The sequence below is a fragment of the Tachypleus tridentatus genome, chromosome 12 (genome assembly GCF_004210375.1).
Source record: "Tachypleus tridentatus isolate NWPU-2018 chromosome 12, ASM421037v1, whole genome shotgun sequence".
In the NCBI taxonomy this organism is placed as follows: Eukaryota; Metazoa; Arthropoda; class Merostomata; order Xiphosura; family Limulidae; genus Tachypleus; species Tachypleus tridentatus.
This window is the reverse complement of record NC_134836.1, coordinates 117,082,082-117,098,497: the sequence shown is the minus strand read 5'-3', so window position 1 is coordinate 117,098,497 and position 16,416 is coordinate 117,082,082. Positions and strand designations below refer to the sequence as shown.

General features: G+C 32.5%; 1 protein-coding gene across 1 annotated transcript in view; it reads right to left on the bottom strand.

Annotated features, from left to right (window-relative positions):
• Positions 1-16,416, bottom strand: part of LOC143235742 (uncharacterized) — a 103,938-nt gene that overhangs the window by 37,445 nt on the left and 50,077 nt on the right. The window contains exon 2 of the mRNA XM_076473948.1: positions 5,984-6,034. Within this exon, the coding sequence (XP_076330063.1) occupies positions 5,984-6,034 (51 nt within the window). The remainder of the gene's footprint in view (positions 1-5,983; positions 6,035-16,416) is intronic.

Here is a 16,416-nt window from a genome sequence, read left to right as displayed (position 1 = left end):
ATCATGTTGTCTACAAACAGAAACCAAGAATGCAACTCCCCATCATGTTGTCTACAAACAGAAACCAAGAATGTGAGTTCCCATCATGTTGTCTACAAACAGAAACCAAGAATGTAAGTTCCCATCATGTTGTCTACAAACAGAAACCAAGAATGTGACTCCCCATTATGTTGTCTACAAACAGAAATCAAGAATGTGAGCCCCCATCACGTTGTCTACAAACAGATCCAAAAATGACTTACCATCATGTTATCTATAAACAGAACCCAAGAAACAACATTCAGACTTTCTAAAATTAAAATGCTAAGCTGAAATTATCAAATAAACTTGATTCACCTTTGTGACGCTTTTGTGCGAGTTTATCCAGTCAGGTCGTGAGACTAGTTGAATGTTGTCTCTGGATAGCTGGCACGATTAACATGCGGAAAAGTTTCAATCACATGCGATTTTGAACAACAATTTAAAACAGAATTTGTGCATTATTCACATGTGTTACCAAAATAATTTCAAAGCAGTCTAACAACTTTATTAAGATATTTCTATAGATTAAATAATCGAGGTAATGTTATACCGTAAAGCCTACTTAGAAGTGTTAACTGACAACCGAATTACAGCTTGGAGATTATGTGTAGACGATTCAGTCGCAAATTGTGGATACCCGGGAATACTGATAGAGAAGAAAACACTATGTAATATGGCGCATAAGGCAGAACGGGGGTAGGGGGAGGGAGAGATAAGATAAACTATAAGAACCCACAAAATAAATATGCAAAAGGTACAATAACCACTTCTGGAATCTTTAAACTCAATTTGCAGAAACTGCTGGTGACGAAACCTCACTCAAAATGGAAAAAAGGAGTTTCTGAGAATTAGGGGTATTTGTGTTTACAAACTGAAAGACAGCGAAACAGTACGGTTTTACCTTCCAGAGCATCCATCTGTTTTCTACCTTTTTCAACACAACTGGTCAATAATTTTAGTCTAAATAAAAACTATATTTATTACAACTCCACTAGTCCTCATTATGTACCATTGACATTCTTTTAACAACACTTTATTACGAGGACTAGGCTATAAAGGTGGCGTGACGGTAGCATACTGTTTCTTACAAACCATCACATTAGGTGACGAGAATAAAGGTGGCGTGACGGTGGCATACTGTTCCTTACAAACCATCACATTAGATGACGATAATAAAGGTGGCGTGACGGTGAAATACTGTTTCCTACAAACCATCACATTAGGTGACGAGAATAAAGATGGCGTGACGGTAGCATACTGTTTCCTACAAACCATCACATTAGGTGACGAGAATAAAGATGGCGTGACGGTAGCATACTGTTCCTTACAAACCATCACATTAGATGACGATAATAAAGGTGGCGTGACGGTAGAATACTGTTTCCTACAAACCATCACATTCGGTGACGAGAATAAAGATGGCGTGACGGTGTCATACTGTTTCCTACAAACCATCACATTAGGGGACGAGAATAAAGATGGCGTGACGGTAGCATACTGTTTCCTACAAACCATCACATTAGGTGACGAGAATAAAGATGGCGTGACGGTAGCATACTGTTTCCTACAAACCATCACATTAGGTGACGAGAATAAAGATGGCGTGATGGTGGCATACTGTTTCTTACAAACCATCACATTAGGTGACGAGAATAAAGGTGGCGTGACGGTGGCATACTGTTCCTTACAAACCATCACATTAGATGACGATAATAAAGGTGGCGTGACGGTGAAATACTGTTTCCTACAAACCATCACATTAGGTGACGAGAATAAAGATGGCGTGACGGTAGCATACTGTTTCCTACAAACCATCACATTAGGTGACGAGAATAAAGATGGCGTGACGGTAGCATACTGTTCCTTACAAACCATCACATTAGATGACGATAATAAAGGTGGCGTGACGGTAGAATACTGTTTCCTACAAACCATCACATTCGGTGACGAGAATAAAGATGGCGTGACGGTGTCATACTGTTTCCTACAAACCATCACATTAGGGGACGAGAATAAAGATGGCGTGACGGTAGCATACTGTTTCCTACAAACCATCACATTAGGTGACGAGAATAAAGATGGCGTGACGGTAGCATACTGTTTCCTACAAACCATCACATTAGGTGACGAGAATAAAGATGGCGTGATGGTGGCATACTGTTTCCTACAAACCATCACATTAGGTGACGAGAATAAAGATGGCGTGACGGTAGCATACTGTTCCTTACAAACCATCACATTAGGTGACGAGAATAAAGGTGGCGTGACGGTGAAATACTGTTTCCTACAAACCATCACATTAGGTGACGAGAATAAAGATGGCGTGACGGTAGCATACTGTTTCCTACAAACCATCACATTAGGTGACGAGAATAAAGATGGCGTGACGGTGGCATACTGTTTCCTACAAACCATCACATTAGGTGACGAGAATAAAGATGGCGTGACGGTAGCATACTGTTTCCTACAAACCATCACATTAGGTGACGAGAATAAAGGTGGCGTGACGGTGAAATACTGTTTCCTACAAACAATCACATTAGGTGACGAGAATAAAGATGGCGTGACGGTAGCATACTGTTTCTTACAAACCATCACATTAGGTGACGAGAATAAAGATGGCGTGACGGTGAAATACTGTTTCCTACAAACCATCACATTAGGTGACGAGAATAAAGATGGCGTGACGGTGGAATACTGTTTCCTACAAACCATCACATTAGGTGACGAGAATAAAGATGGCGTGACGGTAGCATACTGTTTCCTACAAACCATCACATTAGGTGACGAGAATAAAGGTGGCGTGACGGTGGCATACTGTTCCTTACAAACCATCACATTAGATGACGATAATAAAGGTGGCGTGACGGTGAAATACTGTTTCCTACAAACCATCACATTAGGTGACGAGAATAAAGATGGCGTGACGGTAGCATACTGTTTCTTACAAACCATCACATTAGGTGACGAGAATAAAGATGGCGTGGCGGTGAAATACTGTTTCCTATAAACCATCACATTAGATGACGAGAATAAAGGTGGCGTGACGGTGGAATACTGTTTCCTACAAACCATCACATTAGGTGACGAGAATAAAGATGGCGTGACGGTAGCATACTGTTTCCTACAAACCATCACATTAGATGACGAGAATAAAGATGGCGTGACGGTAGCATACTGTTTCCTACAAACCATCACATTAGGTGACGAGAATAAAGATGGCGTGACGGTGGCATACTGTTTCCTACAAACCATCACATTAGGTGACGAGAATAAAGATGGCGTGACGGTAGCATACTGTTTCTTACACACCATCACATTAGGTGACGAGAATAAAGATGGCGTGGCGGTGAAATACTGTTTCCTATAAACCATCACATTAGATGACGAGAATAAAGGTGGCGTGACGGTGGAATACTGTTTCCTACAAACCATCACATTAGGTGACGAGAATAAAGATGGCGTGACGGTAGCATACTGTTTCCTACAAACCATCACATTAGGTGACGAGAATAAAGATGGCGTGACGGTAGCATACTGTTTCCTACAAACCATCACATTAGGTGACGAGAATAAAGATGGCGTGACGGTAGCATACTGTTTCCTACAAACCATCACATTAGGTGACGAGAATAAAGATGGCGTGACGGTAGCATACTGTTTCTTACAAACCATCACATTAGGTGACGAGAATAAAGATGGCGTGACGGTGAAATACTGTTTCCTACAAACCATCACATTAGGTGACGAGAATAAAGATGGCGTGACGGTAGCATACTGTTTCCTACAAACAATCACATTAGGTGACGAGAATAAAGATGGCGTGACGGTAGCATACTGTTTCTTACAAACCATCACATTAGGTGACGAGAATAAAGATGGCGTGACGGTGAAATACTGTTTCCTACAAACCATCACATTAGGTGACGAGAATAAAGATGGCGTGACGGTAGCATACTGTTTCTTACAAACCATCACATTAAGTGACAAGAATAAAGATGGCGTGACGGTAGCATACTGTTTCCTACAAACAATCACATTAGGTGACGAGAATAAAGATGCCGTGACGGTAGCATACTGTTTCCTACAAACCATCACATTTTTTACTCATTTTTTAACAGTCCCCTGCTTTAAAAAAGAAAGCTGTAAGTTTACGTACTAACAACGCTAAAATCCGGGGTTCCATTCCCCACGATGGAAATAGTGGATACCCTAAAACGGCTTTGTTCTAAAACAAACAAACTATTTTGAATTAAAATATCTTCAAATTTAAGTACTTTTAGTCGTCTATTTAATGTAAAATCCACCGCCGGATCTACTTGTTTACAAAAATCTAACGCCCGATCTACTTGTTTACTAAAATTTATTAACGTTCTCGAAATGACATTTTAATACTTGTTGTACACAAGTCCAGTGAATTCCATGATTAGTAAACTTCCAAGCTAACCGTCTTTAGAGTAAACTACTTCTATACAAACGTTCAACAGTGAACTAACGACGTACACACTTTTATACAAACACACCGTAATGAACTAACGACGAACACACTTTTATACAAACATACCGTAATGGACTAACGACGTACACACTTTTATATAAACATACCGTAATGGACTAACGACGTACACACTTTTATACAAACATACCGTAATGGACTAACGACGTACACACTTTTATACAAACATACCGTAATGGACTAACGACGTACACACTTTTATACAAACATACCGTAATGAACTAACGACGTACACACTTTTATACAAACATACCGTAATGGACTAACGACGTACACACTTTTATACAAACATACCGTAATGGACTAACGACGTACACACTTTTATACAAACATGCGACTAACAACGTACACACAATTTTCATCTTTCAAGTGTTTTTCACGTCAAAATCGGGTGAACACGAACAACTTGGTTTGGATATAAAGCGTGTTCCAAACAGTTTATGAACAAGTTTAAATTCGTTAAAAGAAAAACGGTGTAAAATCCAAACTGATAATAAGTACATCAAATACGACAAAGGAGACCAACCATGTTTGTTTATTTTTAATAACTTCTGTAACCTGACAAAGGAGACCAACCAACCATGTTTCTTTATTTTTAATAACTTCTGTAACCTGACAAAGGAGACCAACCATGTTTGTTTATTTTTAATAACTTCTGTAACCTGACAAAAAAGACCAACCAACCATGTTTCTTTATTTTTAATAACTTCTGTAACCTGACAAAGGAGACCAACCAACCATGTTTCTTTATTTTTAATAACTTCTGTAACCTGACAAAGGAGACCAACCATGTTTATTTATTTTTAATAACTTCTGTAACCTGACAAAGGAGACCAACCATGTTTATTTATTTTTAATAACTTCTGTAACCTGACAAAGGAGACCAACCATGTTTCTTTATTTTTAATAACTTCTGTAACCTGACAAAGGAGACCAACCATGTTTCTTTATTTTTAATAACTTCTGTAACCTGAGTTGATAGGTCACAAATACTGTGGTTTGATAATACACTAAAATATACATCGACCAATGGTAACACCATCAAGATAACGTCTATATTGTAATATACATCGACCAATGGTAACACCATCAAGATAACGTCTATATTGTAATATACATCGACCAATGGTAACACCATCAAGATAACGTCTATATTGTAATGTACATCGACCAATGGTAACATCATCAAGATAACGTCTATATTGTAACATACATCGACCAATGGTAACACCATCAAGATAACGTCTATATTGTAATGTACATCGACCAATGGTAACACCATCAAGATAACGTCTATATTGTAATGTACATCGACCAATGGTAACACCATCAAGATACCGTCTATATTGTAACATATCTATGTTATCATGCCCTAACATCAGTAGTTTTCCTATCCTAGCATCTAGTGTTAACACTACTATTAGCACTGTTCATTAAGAAACTCACCATCATAGCAAATCTCCTGTTGGTCACAAAGTCGAGGGTTGAAGAAACATCCTAAAAAAAAAACAGAAAACAAACTGTAAATCACAACAAAACGATGTCTGATTTATACAGAAGATATCGTGGGCGTTTCGGTATACCATGCAACGTAACCAGAAACTATTATTGGTGAAAATAAACAAACAAAAATAGCTAGGTGAATGAAGGTACTTTTATGTTTCTTTGTTCTTCCTTATGAAATAAATTCTTTGGTTAGAATTCTAAGTTCCTCAGCCCTGACACAAAGGACATTGTTGAGGTGACCCAACTGTGACGTTACTACTCGTACGTGGACTAAATTATGGTGTATCACGTGTGCCACGGATGTACATATTATTGTAAGATGTATCACTCGAGTCACTGATGTACACGTTAGATTATGGTGTATCACGTGTGTCACTGATGTACATATTATTGTAAGATGTATCACTCGAGTCACTGATGTACACGTTAGATTATGGTGTATCACGTGTGTCACGGATGTACATATTATTGTAAGATGTATCACTCGAGTCACTGATGTACACGTTAGATTATGGTGTATCACGTGTGTCACGGATGTACATATTATGTTGAGGTATCGCGCGTGCCATTGACGTACACTTTAGTCCAGTGGTTCTCAACCTTTCTCATCGTCTTACCCCCTGAGACTCTCCAGGGTATTACCGTGACCCCTATAATAATTTTTGTAATGGGGAACTTTGCGTAAAGGTAGAATAAAACAAAACTATATAAAGATCCTAATTTATTGAAAATGTTACAAATAAATGACCTTGAGAAATGCTACAAGTGCTAAACAAATGTAAAATATATGGAATTATGGAACATCATACGAAACCAACTTATTCACTCAGTGTGAGGGTTGATATAATATATATATAATGAGAAAATATACTAAATACGATGATAACTTTGATATTTAAATTTTAAGTTCGATGTATTAATATTATATAGTTAAAAATTCACGAAATTCAAAACGTTGTAATATATTGTGGAACAAGCATCTCGACGTGGTTCAACTGCCGCACTTCCGCGTGTTTCTCATTGGTGGGCAGTTACAGGCACTTGCTACAAAAACTGCAAACTGCTCCGAGATTTCCCCAATAATTCCCAAGCCCTCCGTGACCCCCGAGAAACAACAAACGACCCCCAGGTTAAGAACCACTGCTTTAGTCTAACGTGTATCACGTTCTTTACTACGACACAATGCGAAACGAACCACCGGATTCCCAATCTGGACACACTAACTAACTAGCCACTCCAGATCTCAATTCACTAAAGGAAATTCAATATGGCAATGAATAAGAGATAAAAGTTCTTATGTATTATTATTGTTTCTACAGAATAATTGCCAGTAAACAAAAAACAAACGTTTGTTAAAAATAAGCAAAATGTTGATCTTCAAAAACTACGTTAAAACAGGTTTTAGACTTCATTCTTTATCAATTTACAACTTCCGTCGTATACTGAGAGCCTAAGTCTTAACTAAGTAAATGAAACAAAATGCACTCTTTAAATGCAACTGAGATTAACTAAAAACCTATAAGCTTTATTTGGTTCTACTGCTTAAATAACACACGAGTGGCACGAATAGAATTTTATTTTGTGTAATTATGGAATTACCACGAGTTTCATCCCTAATAAAACATGTTTTGAACGTAAACGACGCGCAGATCTTTGTCATTCTTCGATAAAACACAACCGCGAATTTGGGAAGTTTGAGGTCACATCTGTTGCTAGCTCGATATTTCTAAAGTTGTATATGTAATCTGATATAAATCTCACTAAATAGGGTTAAACATAAAACTGCTGTGACACTGAACAAACACAGGTTATAGAAAAAACAGTTGTGTTTAATCTGATAACAATCTCACTAAATAGGGTTAAACACAAAACTGCTGTGACACTGAACAAACACAGGTTATAGAAAAACAGTTGTGTTTAATCTGATATAAATCTCACTAAATAGGGTTAAACACAAAACTGCTGTGATACTGAACAAACACAGGTTATAGAAGACAAAGTTGTGTTTAATCTGATAACAATCTCACTAAATAGGGTTAAACACAAAACTGCTGTGACACTGAACAAACACAGGTTATAGAAAAAACAGTTGTGTTTAATCTGATATAAATCTCACTAAATAGGGTTAAACACAAAACTGCTGTGATACTGAACAAACACAGGTTATAGAAGACAAAGTTGTGTTTAATCTGATAACAATCTCACTAAATAGGGTTAAACACAAAACTGCTGTGACACTGAACAAACACAAGTTATAGAAAAAACAGTTGTGTTTAATCTGATAACAATCTCACTAAATAGGGTTAAACACAAAACTGCTGTGATACTGAACAAACACAGGTTATAGAAAAAAGTTGTGTTTAATCTGATAACAATCTCACTAAATAGGGTTAAACACAAAACTGCTGTGATACTGAACAAACACAGGTTATAGAAAAAACAGTTGTGTTTAATCTGATAACAATCTCACTAAATAGGGTTAAACACAAAACTGCTGTGACACTGAACAAACACAGGTTATAGAAAAAACAGTTGTGTTTAATCTGATAACAATCTCACTAAATAGGGTTAAACACAAAACTGCTGTGACACTGAACAAACACAAGTTATAGAAAAAACAGTTGTGTTTAATTTGATAACAATCTCACTAAATAGGGTTAAACACAAAACTGCTGTGACACTGAACAAACACAAGTTATAGAAAAAACAGTTGTGTTTAATCTGATAACAATCTCACTAAATAGGGTTAAACACAAAACTGCTGTGACACTGAACAAACACAGGTTATAGAAAAAACAGTTGTGTTTAATCTGATAATAATCTCACTAAATAGGGTTAAACACAAAACTGCTGTGACACTGAACAAACACAGGTTATAGAAAAAACAGTTGTGTTTAATCTGATAACAATCTCACTAAATAGGGTTAAACACAAAACTGCTGTGATACTGAACAAACACAGGTTATAGAAGACAAAGTTGTGTTTAATATGCTTAGCCTTAATCGTAGAATTGTAAACACTTTTGCCTTTTGCGCCCAAGTTTATCTAAGTTATTTATGTATCTAAAGGTATGTATGTAATTTATGTATGTAGTTGGGTTCCCGACTCCATCAGCTACAGGGTTCCAAATGACAAATGAATTACACAATATGTATATAAATACCACTGATAACGCAATAATTACTATTGTAGTAATTGTTCCAAAATATTGTGATTCATTTTAATTGTTTTGATCCATATTTTGTACGCCGACAATGAAATGAAGCAGAAACCCAAATTACCCGTGATGCAGTGCAGAACTGTAATGTGAAGATTGAACTCAACCGTTATAATGAAGGGGTTGAATCTTTGATATTTAAAACAAGTCTATCCACTCTCCCTCCACACTCCACTTCTAGGTAAATCAATCGAACTGTAACCAATTGATCAATTATTCAGCCCACACTGAGGAGTACGGTGTCCACAAGGAGCCAAGGAAGCCCAAAATTACTGTTAATTTTAGAATAAAAACCGCCATCAGTTCTGAGTTATCCAACAACAACTATTATATTTTGATCATCCATATCAAAACGTAATGAAACAACACAACTATTATATTTTGATCATCCATATCAAAACGTAATGAAACAACAACTATTATATTTTGATCATCCATATCAAAACGTAATGAAACAACAACTATTATATTTTGATCATCCATATCAAAATGTAATGAAACAACAACTATTATATTTTGATCATCCATATCAAAACGTAATGAAACAACAACTATTATATTTTGATCATCCATATCAAAAAATGAAACAACAACTATTATAATGAAACAACAACTATTATATTTTGATCATCCATATCAAAATGTAATGAAACAACAACTATTATATTTTGATCATCCATATCAAAACAAATATTATATTTTGATCATCCATATCAAAATGTAATGAAACAACAACTATTATATTTTGATAATGAAACAACAACTATTATATTTTGATCATCCATATCAAAATGTAATGAAACAACAACTATTATATTTTGATCATCCATATCAAAATGTAATGAAACAACAACTATTATATTTTGATCATCCATATCAAAATGAAACAACAACTATTAAATCATCCATATCAAAATGAAATGAAACAACTATTATATTTTGATCATCCATATCAAAATATGAAACAACAACGTAATGAAACAACAACTATTATATTTTGATCATCCATATCAAAACGTAATGAAACAACAACTATTATATTTTGATCATCCATATCAAAACGTAATGAAACAACAACTATTATATTTTGATCATCCATATCAAAACGTAATGAAACAACAACTATTATATTTTGATCATCCATATCAAAACGTAATGAAACAACAACTATTATATTTTGATCATCCATATCAAAACGTAATGAAACAACAACTATTATATTTTGATCATCCATATCAAAACGTAATGAAACAACAACTATTATATTTTGATCATCCATATCAAAACGTAATATCATCATAAATCGTAATGAAACAACAACTATTATATTTTGATCATCCATATCAAAACGTAATGAAACAACAACTATTATATTTTGATCATCTATATCAAAACGTAATGAAACAACAACTATTATATTTTGATCATCCATATCAAAATGTAATGAAACAACAACTATTATATTTTCATCATCTATATCAAAATGTAATGAAACAACAACTATTATATTTTGATCATCCATATCAAAACGTAATGAAACAACAACTATTATATTTTGATCATCCATATCAAAACGTAATGAAACAACTAACTATTATATTTTGATCATCCATATCAAAATGTAATGAAACAACAACTATTATATTTTGATCATCCATATCAAAATGTAATGAAACAACAACTATTATATTTTGATCATCCATATCAAAATGTAATGAAACAACAACTATTATATTTTGATCATCAAAATGTAATGAAACATATCAAAATGTAATGAAACAACTATTATATTGATCATCCATATCAAAATGTAATGAAACAATATTTTGATCATCCATATCAAAACGTAATGAAACAACAACTATTATATTTTGATCATCCATATCAAAACGTAATGAAACAACAACTATTATATTTTGATCATCCATATCAAAACGTAATATCTATTATATTTTGATCATCCATATCAAAACGTAATGAAACAACAACTATTATATTTTGATCATCCATATCAAAACGTAATGAAACAACATCATCCATATCAAAATGTAATGAAACAACAACTATTATATTTTGATCATCCATATCAAAACGTAATGAAACAACAACTATTATATTTTGATCATCCATATCAAAATGTAATGAAACAACAACTATTATATTTTGATCATCTATATCAAAATGTAATGAAACAACAACTATTATATTTTGATCATCCATATCAAAACGTAATGAAACAACAACTATTATATTTTGATCATCCATATCAAAACGTAATGAAACAACAACTATTATATTTTGATCATATTATATATCAAAATGTAATGAAAAAATTTTGTAATGAAACAACAACTATTATATTTTGATCATCTATATCAAAATGTAATGAAACAACAACTATTATATTTTGATCATCCATATCAAAACGTAATGAAACAACAACTATTATATTTTGATCATCCATATCAAAATTTTGTAATGAAACAACAACTATTATATTTTGATCATCCATATCAAAAAATGTATATGATCAATATCAAAATGTAATGAAACAACTATTATATTTTGATCATCCATATCAAAACGTAATGAAACAACAACTATTATATTTTGATCATCCATATCAAAATGTAATGAAACAAAACTATTATATTTTGATCATCCATATCAAAATGTAATGAAACAACAACTATTATATTTTGATCATCCATATCAAAACGTAATGAAACAACAACTATTATATGATCATCCATATCAAAACGTAATGAAACAATAACTATTATATTTTGATCATCTATATCAAAACGTAATGAAACAACAACTATTATATTTTGATCATCCATATCAAAACAACAACAACTATTATATTTTGATCATCCATATCAAAACGTAATGAAACAACAACTATTATATTTTGATCATCCATATCAAAACGTAATGAAACGTAATGAAACAACAACTATTATATTTTGATCATCCATATCAAAATGTAATGAAACAACAACTATTATATTTTGATCATCCATATCAAAACGTAATGAAACAACAACTATTATATTTTGATCATCCATATCAAAATGTAATGAAACAACAACTATTATATTTTGATCATCCATATCAAAATGTAATGAAACAATCAAATATTATATTTTGATCATCCATATCAAAACGTAATGAAACAACAACTATTATATTTTGATCATCCATATCAAAACGTAATGAAACAACAACTATTATATTTTGATCATCCATATCAAAATGTAATGAAACAACAACTATTATATTTTGATCATCCATATCAAAATGTAATGAAACAACAACTATTATATTTTGATCATCCATATCAAAATGTAATGAAACAACAACTATTATATTTTGATCATCCATATCAAAACGTAATGAAACAACAACTATTATATTTTGATCATCCATATCAAAATGTAATGAAACAACAACTATTATATTTTGATCATCCATATCAAAACGTAATGAAACAACAACTATTATATTTTGATCATCCATATCAAAACGTAATGAAACAACAACTATTATATTTTGATCATCCATATCAAAATGTAATGAAACAACAACTATTATATTTTGATCATCCATATCAAAATGTAATGAAACAACAACTATTATATTTTGATCATCCATATCAAAATGTAATGAAACAACAACTATTATATTTTGATCATCCATATCAAAACGTAATGAAACAACAACTATTATATTTTGATCATCCATATCAAAATGTAATGAAACAACAACTATTATATTTTGATCATCCATATCAAAATGTAATGAAACAACAACTATTATATTTTGATCATCCATATCAAAACGTAATGAAACAACAACTATTATATTTTGATCATCCATATGTAATGAAACAACAACTATTATATTTTGAAACAACAACTATTATATTTTGATCATCATCCAAAATATCAAATATCGTAATGAAACAACAACTATTATATTTTGATCATCCATATCAAAACGTAATGAAACAACAACTATTATATTTTGATCATCCATATCAAAACGTAATGAAACAACAACTATTATATTTTGATCATCCATATCAAAATGTAATGAAACAACAACTATTATATTTTGATCATCTATATCAAAATGTAATGAAACAACAACTATTATATTTTGATCATCCATATCAAAACGTAATGAAACAACAACTATTATATTTTGATCATCCATATCAAAACGAAATGAAACAACAACTATTATATTTTGATCATCCATATCAAAATGTAATGAAACAACAACTATTATATTTTGATCATCCATATCAAAATGTAATGAAACAACAACTATTATATTTTGATCATCCATATCAAAACGTAATGAAACAACAACTATTATATTTTGATCATCCATATCAAAATGTAATGAAACAACAACTATTATATTTTGATCATCCATATCAAAATATCAAAACGTAATGAAACAACAACTATTATATTTTGATCATCCATATCAAAATGTAATGAAACAACAACTATTATATTTTGATCATCCATATCAAAATGTAATGAAACAACAACTATTATATTTTGATCATCCATATCAAAATGTAATGAAACAACAACTATTATATTTTGATCATCCATATCAAAACGTAATGAAACAACAACTATTATATTTTGATCATCCATATCAAAATGTAATGAAACAACAACTATTATATTTTGATCATCTATATCAAAATGTAATGAAACAACAACTATTATATTTTGATCATCCATATCAAAACGTAATGAAACAACAAATATTATATTTTGATCATCCATATCAAAACGTAATGAAACAACAACTATTATATTTTGATCATCTATATCAAAATGTAATGAAACAACAACTATTATATTTTGATCATCCATATCAAAATGTAATGAAACAACAACTATTATATTTTGATCATCCATATCAAAATGTAATGAAACAACAACTATTATATTTTGATCATCCATATCAAAATGTAATGAAACAACAACTATTATATTTTGATCATCCATATCAAAACGTAATGAAACAACAACTATTATATTTTGATCATCCATATCAAAATGTAATGAAACAACAACTATTATATTTTGATCATCCATATCAAAACGTAATGAAACAACAACTATTATATTTTGATCATCCATATCAAAATGTAATGAAACAACAACTATTATATTTTGATCATCCATATCAAAACGTAAACACAAATAAATGGCCATATCATTTAGAACGAAAACCAACATCCATATCAAAACGTAATGAAACAACTCTATTATGTTCAGTTAAAGAATATAAAACCTACTATTAAACAACAACTATAATATTTTGATCATCCATACCAGGTTCAGTTAAAGAATATAAAACCAACTATTAATTTACAATGTAAAGTGAAACAGAATAAATGGCTTCATTTCGAGAACTAAAACCAACTATTAATGTACAATGTAACGTGCTGTCTCTCTACCAGATTCAGTTAAAGAATATAAAACCAACTATTAATGTACAATGTAACGTGCTGTCTCTCTACCAGGTTCAGTTAAAGAATATAAAACCTACTATTAATGTACAATGTAACGTGCTGTCTCTCAACCAGGTTTAGTTAAAGAGTATAAAACCAACTATTAATGTACAATGTAACGTGCTGTCTCTCTACCAGGTTCAGTTAAAGAATAGAAAACCAACTATTAATGTACAATGTAACGTGCTGTCTCTCTACCAGGTTCAGTTAAAGAATAGAAAACCAACTATTAATGTACAATGTAACGTGCTGTCTCTCTACCAGGTTCAGTTAAAGAATATAAAACCTACTATTAATGTACAATGTAACGTGCTGTCCCTCAACCAGGTTTAGTTAAAGAATAGAAAACTAACTATTAATGTACAATGTAACGTGCTGTCTCACCACCAGATCCAGTTAAAAGAGGGAATATGAATTATTCATCAGAGAACATTCACTTAATCACTAAATCAATCTAAACCTACATAAGTCGATTTATTTTACAAACAGGTTATGTTGAAGTTCTGACACTACGGAGTTTAAACTTTTTTCTTCTTTTGGGAAAAAAACCCCACAAAACTAATGAGAAACGTCAGAACTCATAGATACGAAAAGTCACGAGCCTTTTGAAGAACTATACTCAATATCAGCACAAAAGACGAAGGTCGATCTCCATGGTTACCGTAATTGCGCCACCAGATTAGTGATTCTGAACCAATTACAATAATATTAGCTTCTGGACGTGGTGCACCACCTGGGAGAATGATTCCGTAACTCCCAGAAGCTACGCAGCATGTCCTTCTGACGCCTCTCAGTGATATAACCCTCCTGGCGGAATAAATTGTTAATACTGGTATAGGGTGTCAGTGTAAGATTGGTTGACATATTTAGAGAAACCCCAACAGATATACACTTCAAGTGTAAGATTGGTTGACATATTTAGAGAAACCCCAACAGATATACACTTCCGATATTCACTAAATCTCTCCGTGTGTAACTGAATGTATGGTATTTCTTTATGTCCGTTGAATGTTCAGTACTCAATAATTTATTTGAAAACTAATCAACTTAAATTTCTCAAATGTTGTCAATCTAAATGCTCTTATATATCGGCAAATAAATGTAAACAAATATTTAAGAATTGTATACCGAACTTCCAGTTCCTACATTCAAATTCAAGCAGAAATATTCTGTGTTATCATATACCAAATTCTTAAGTTGTACAACTAGTTTTGAAATATTCATTTCAATCGTAAACTGAATTCTAAGTTTCTAAAATCGATGCCCAAACATCAGAACGTAAACATGACCTAAATAAAACCTTCCAGAGTTAGAATAAACACGAAGTGTATGCTTTCTTATAGCAAAACCACATCAGGCTATCTGCTGAGTCCACCGAGGGAAATCGAACCTCTGATTTTAGCGTTGTAAATCCGTAAACTTACCGCTGTACCAGCAAGGGACACAAAGTTTAAATCTCCTAAAATTTAAACCCTAGCAAACGTAAAATTACGGAAGTTTTCCTCGCTAGGATTTAGTTCTATTGTACCAAAATGGCGGATCTGAGCGAATGAATAAGCTACCATCAACTCCCTAAATAAAACCTTTGTCTAGAAGTAACTCTTCATA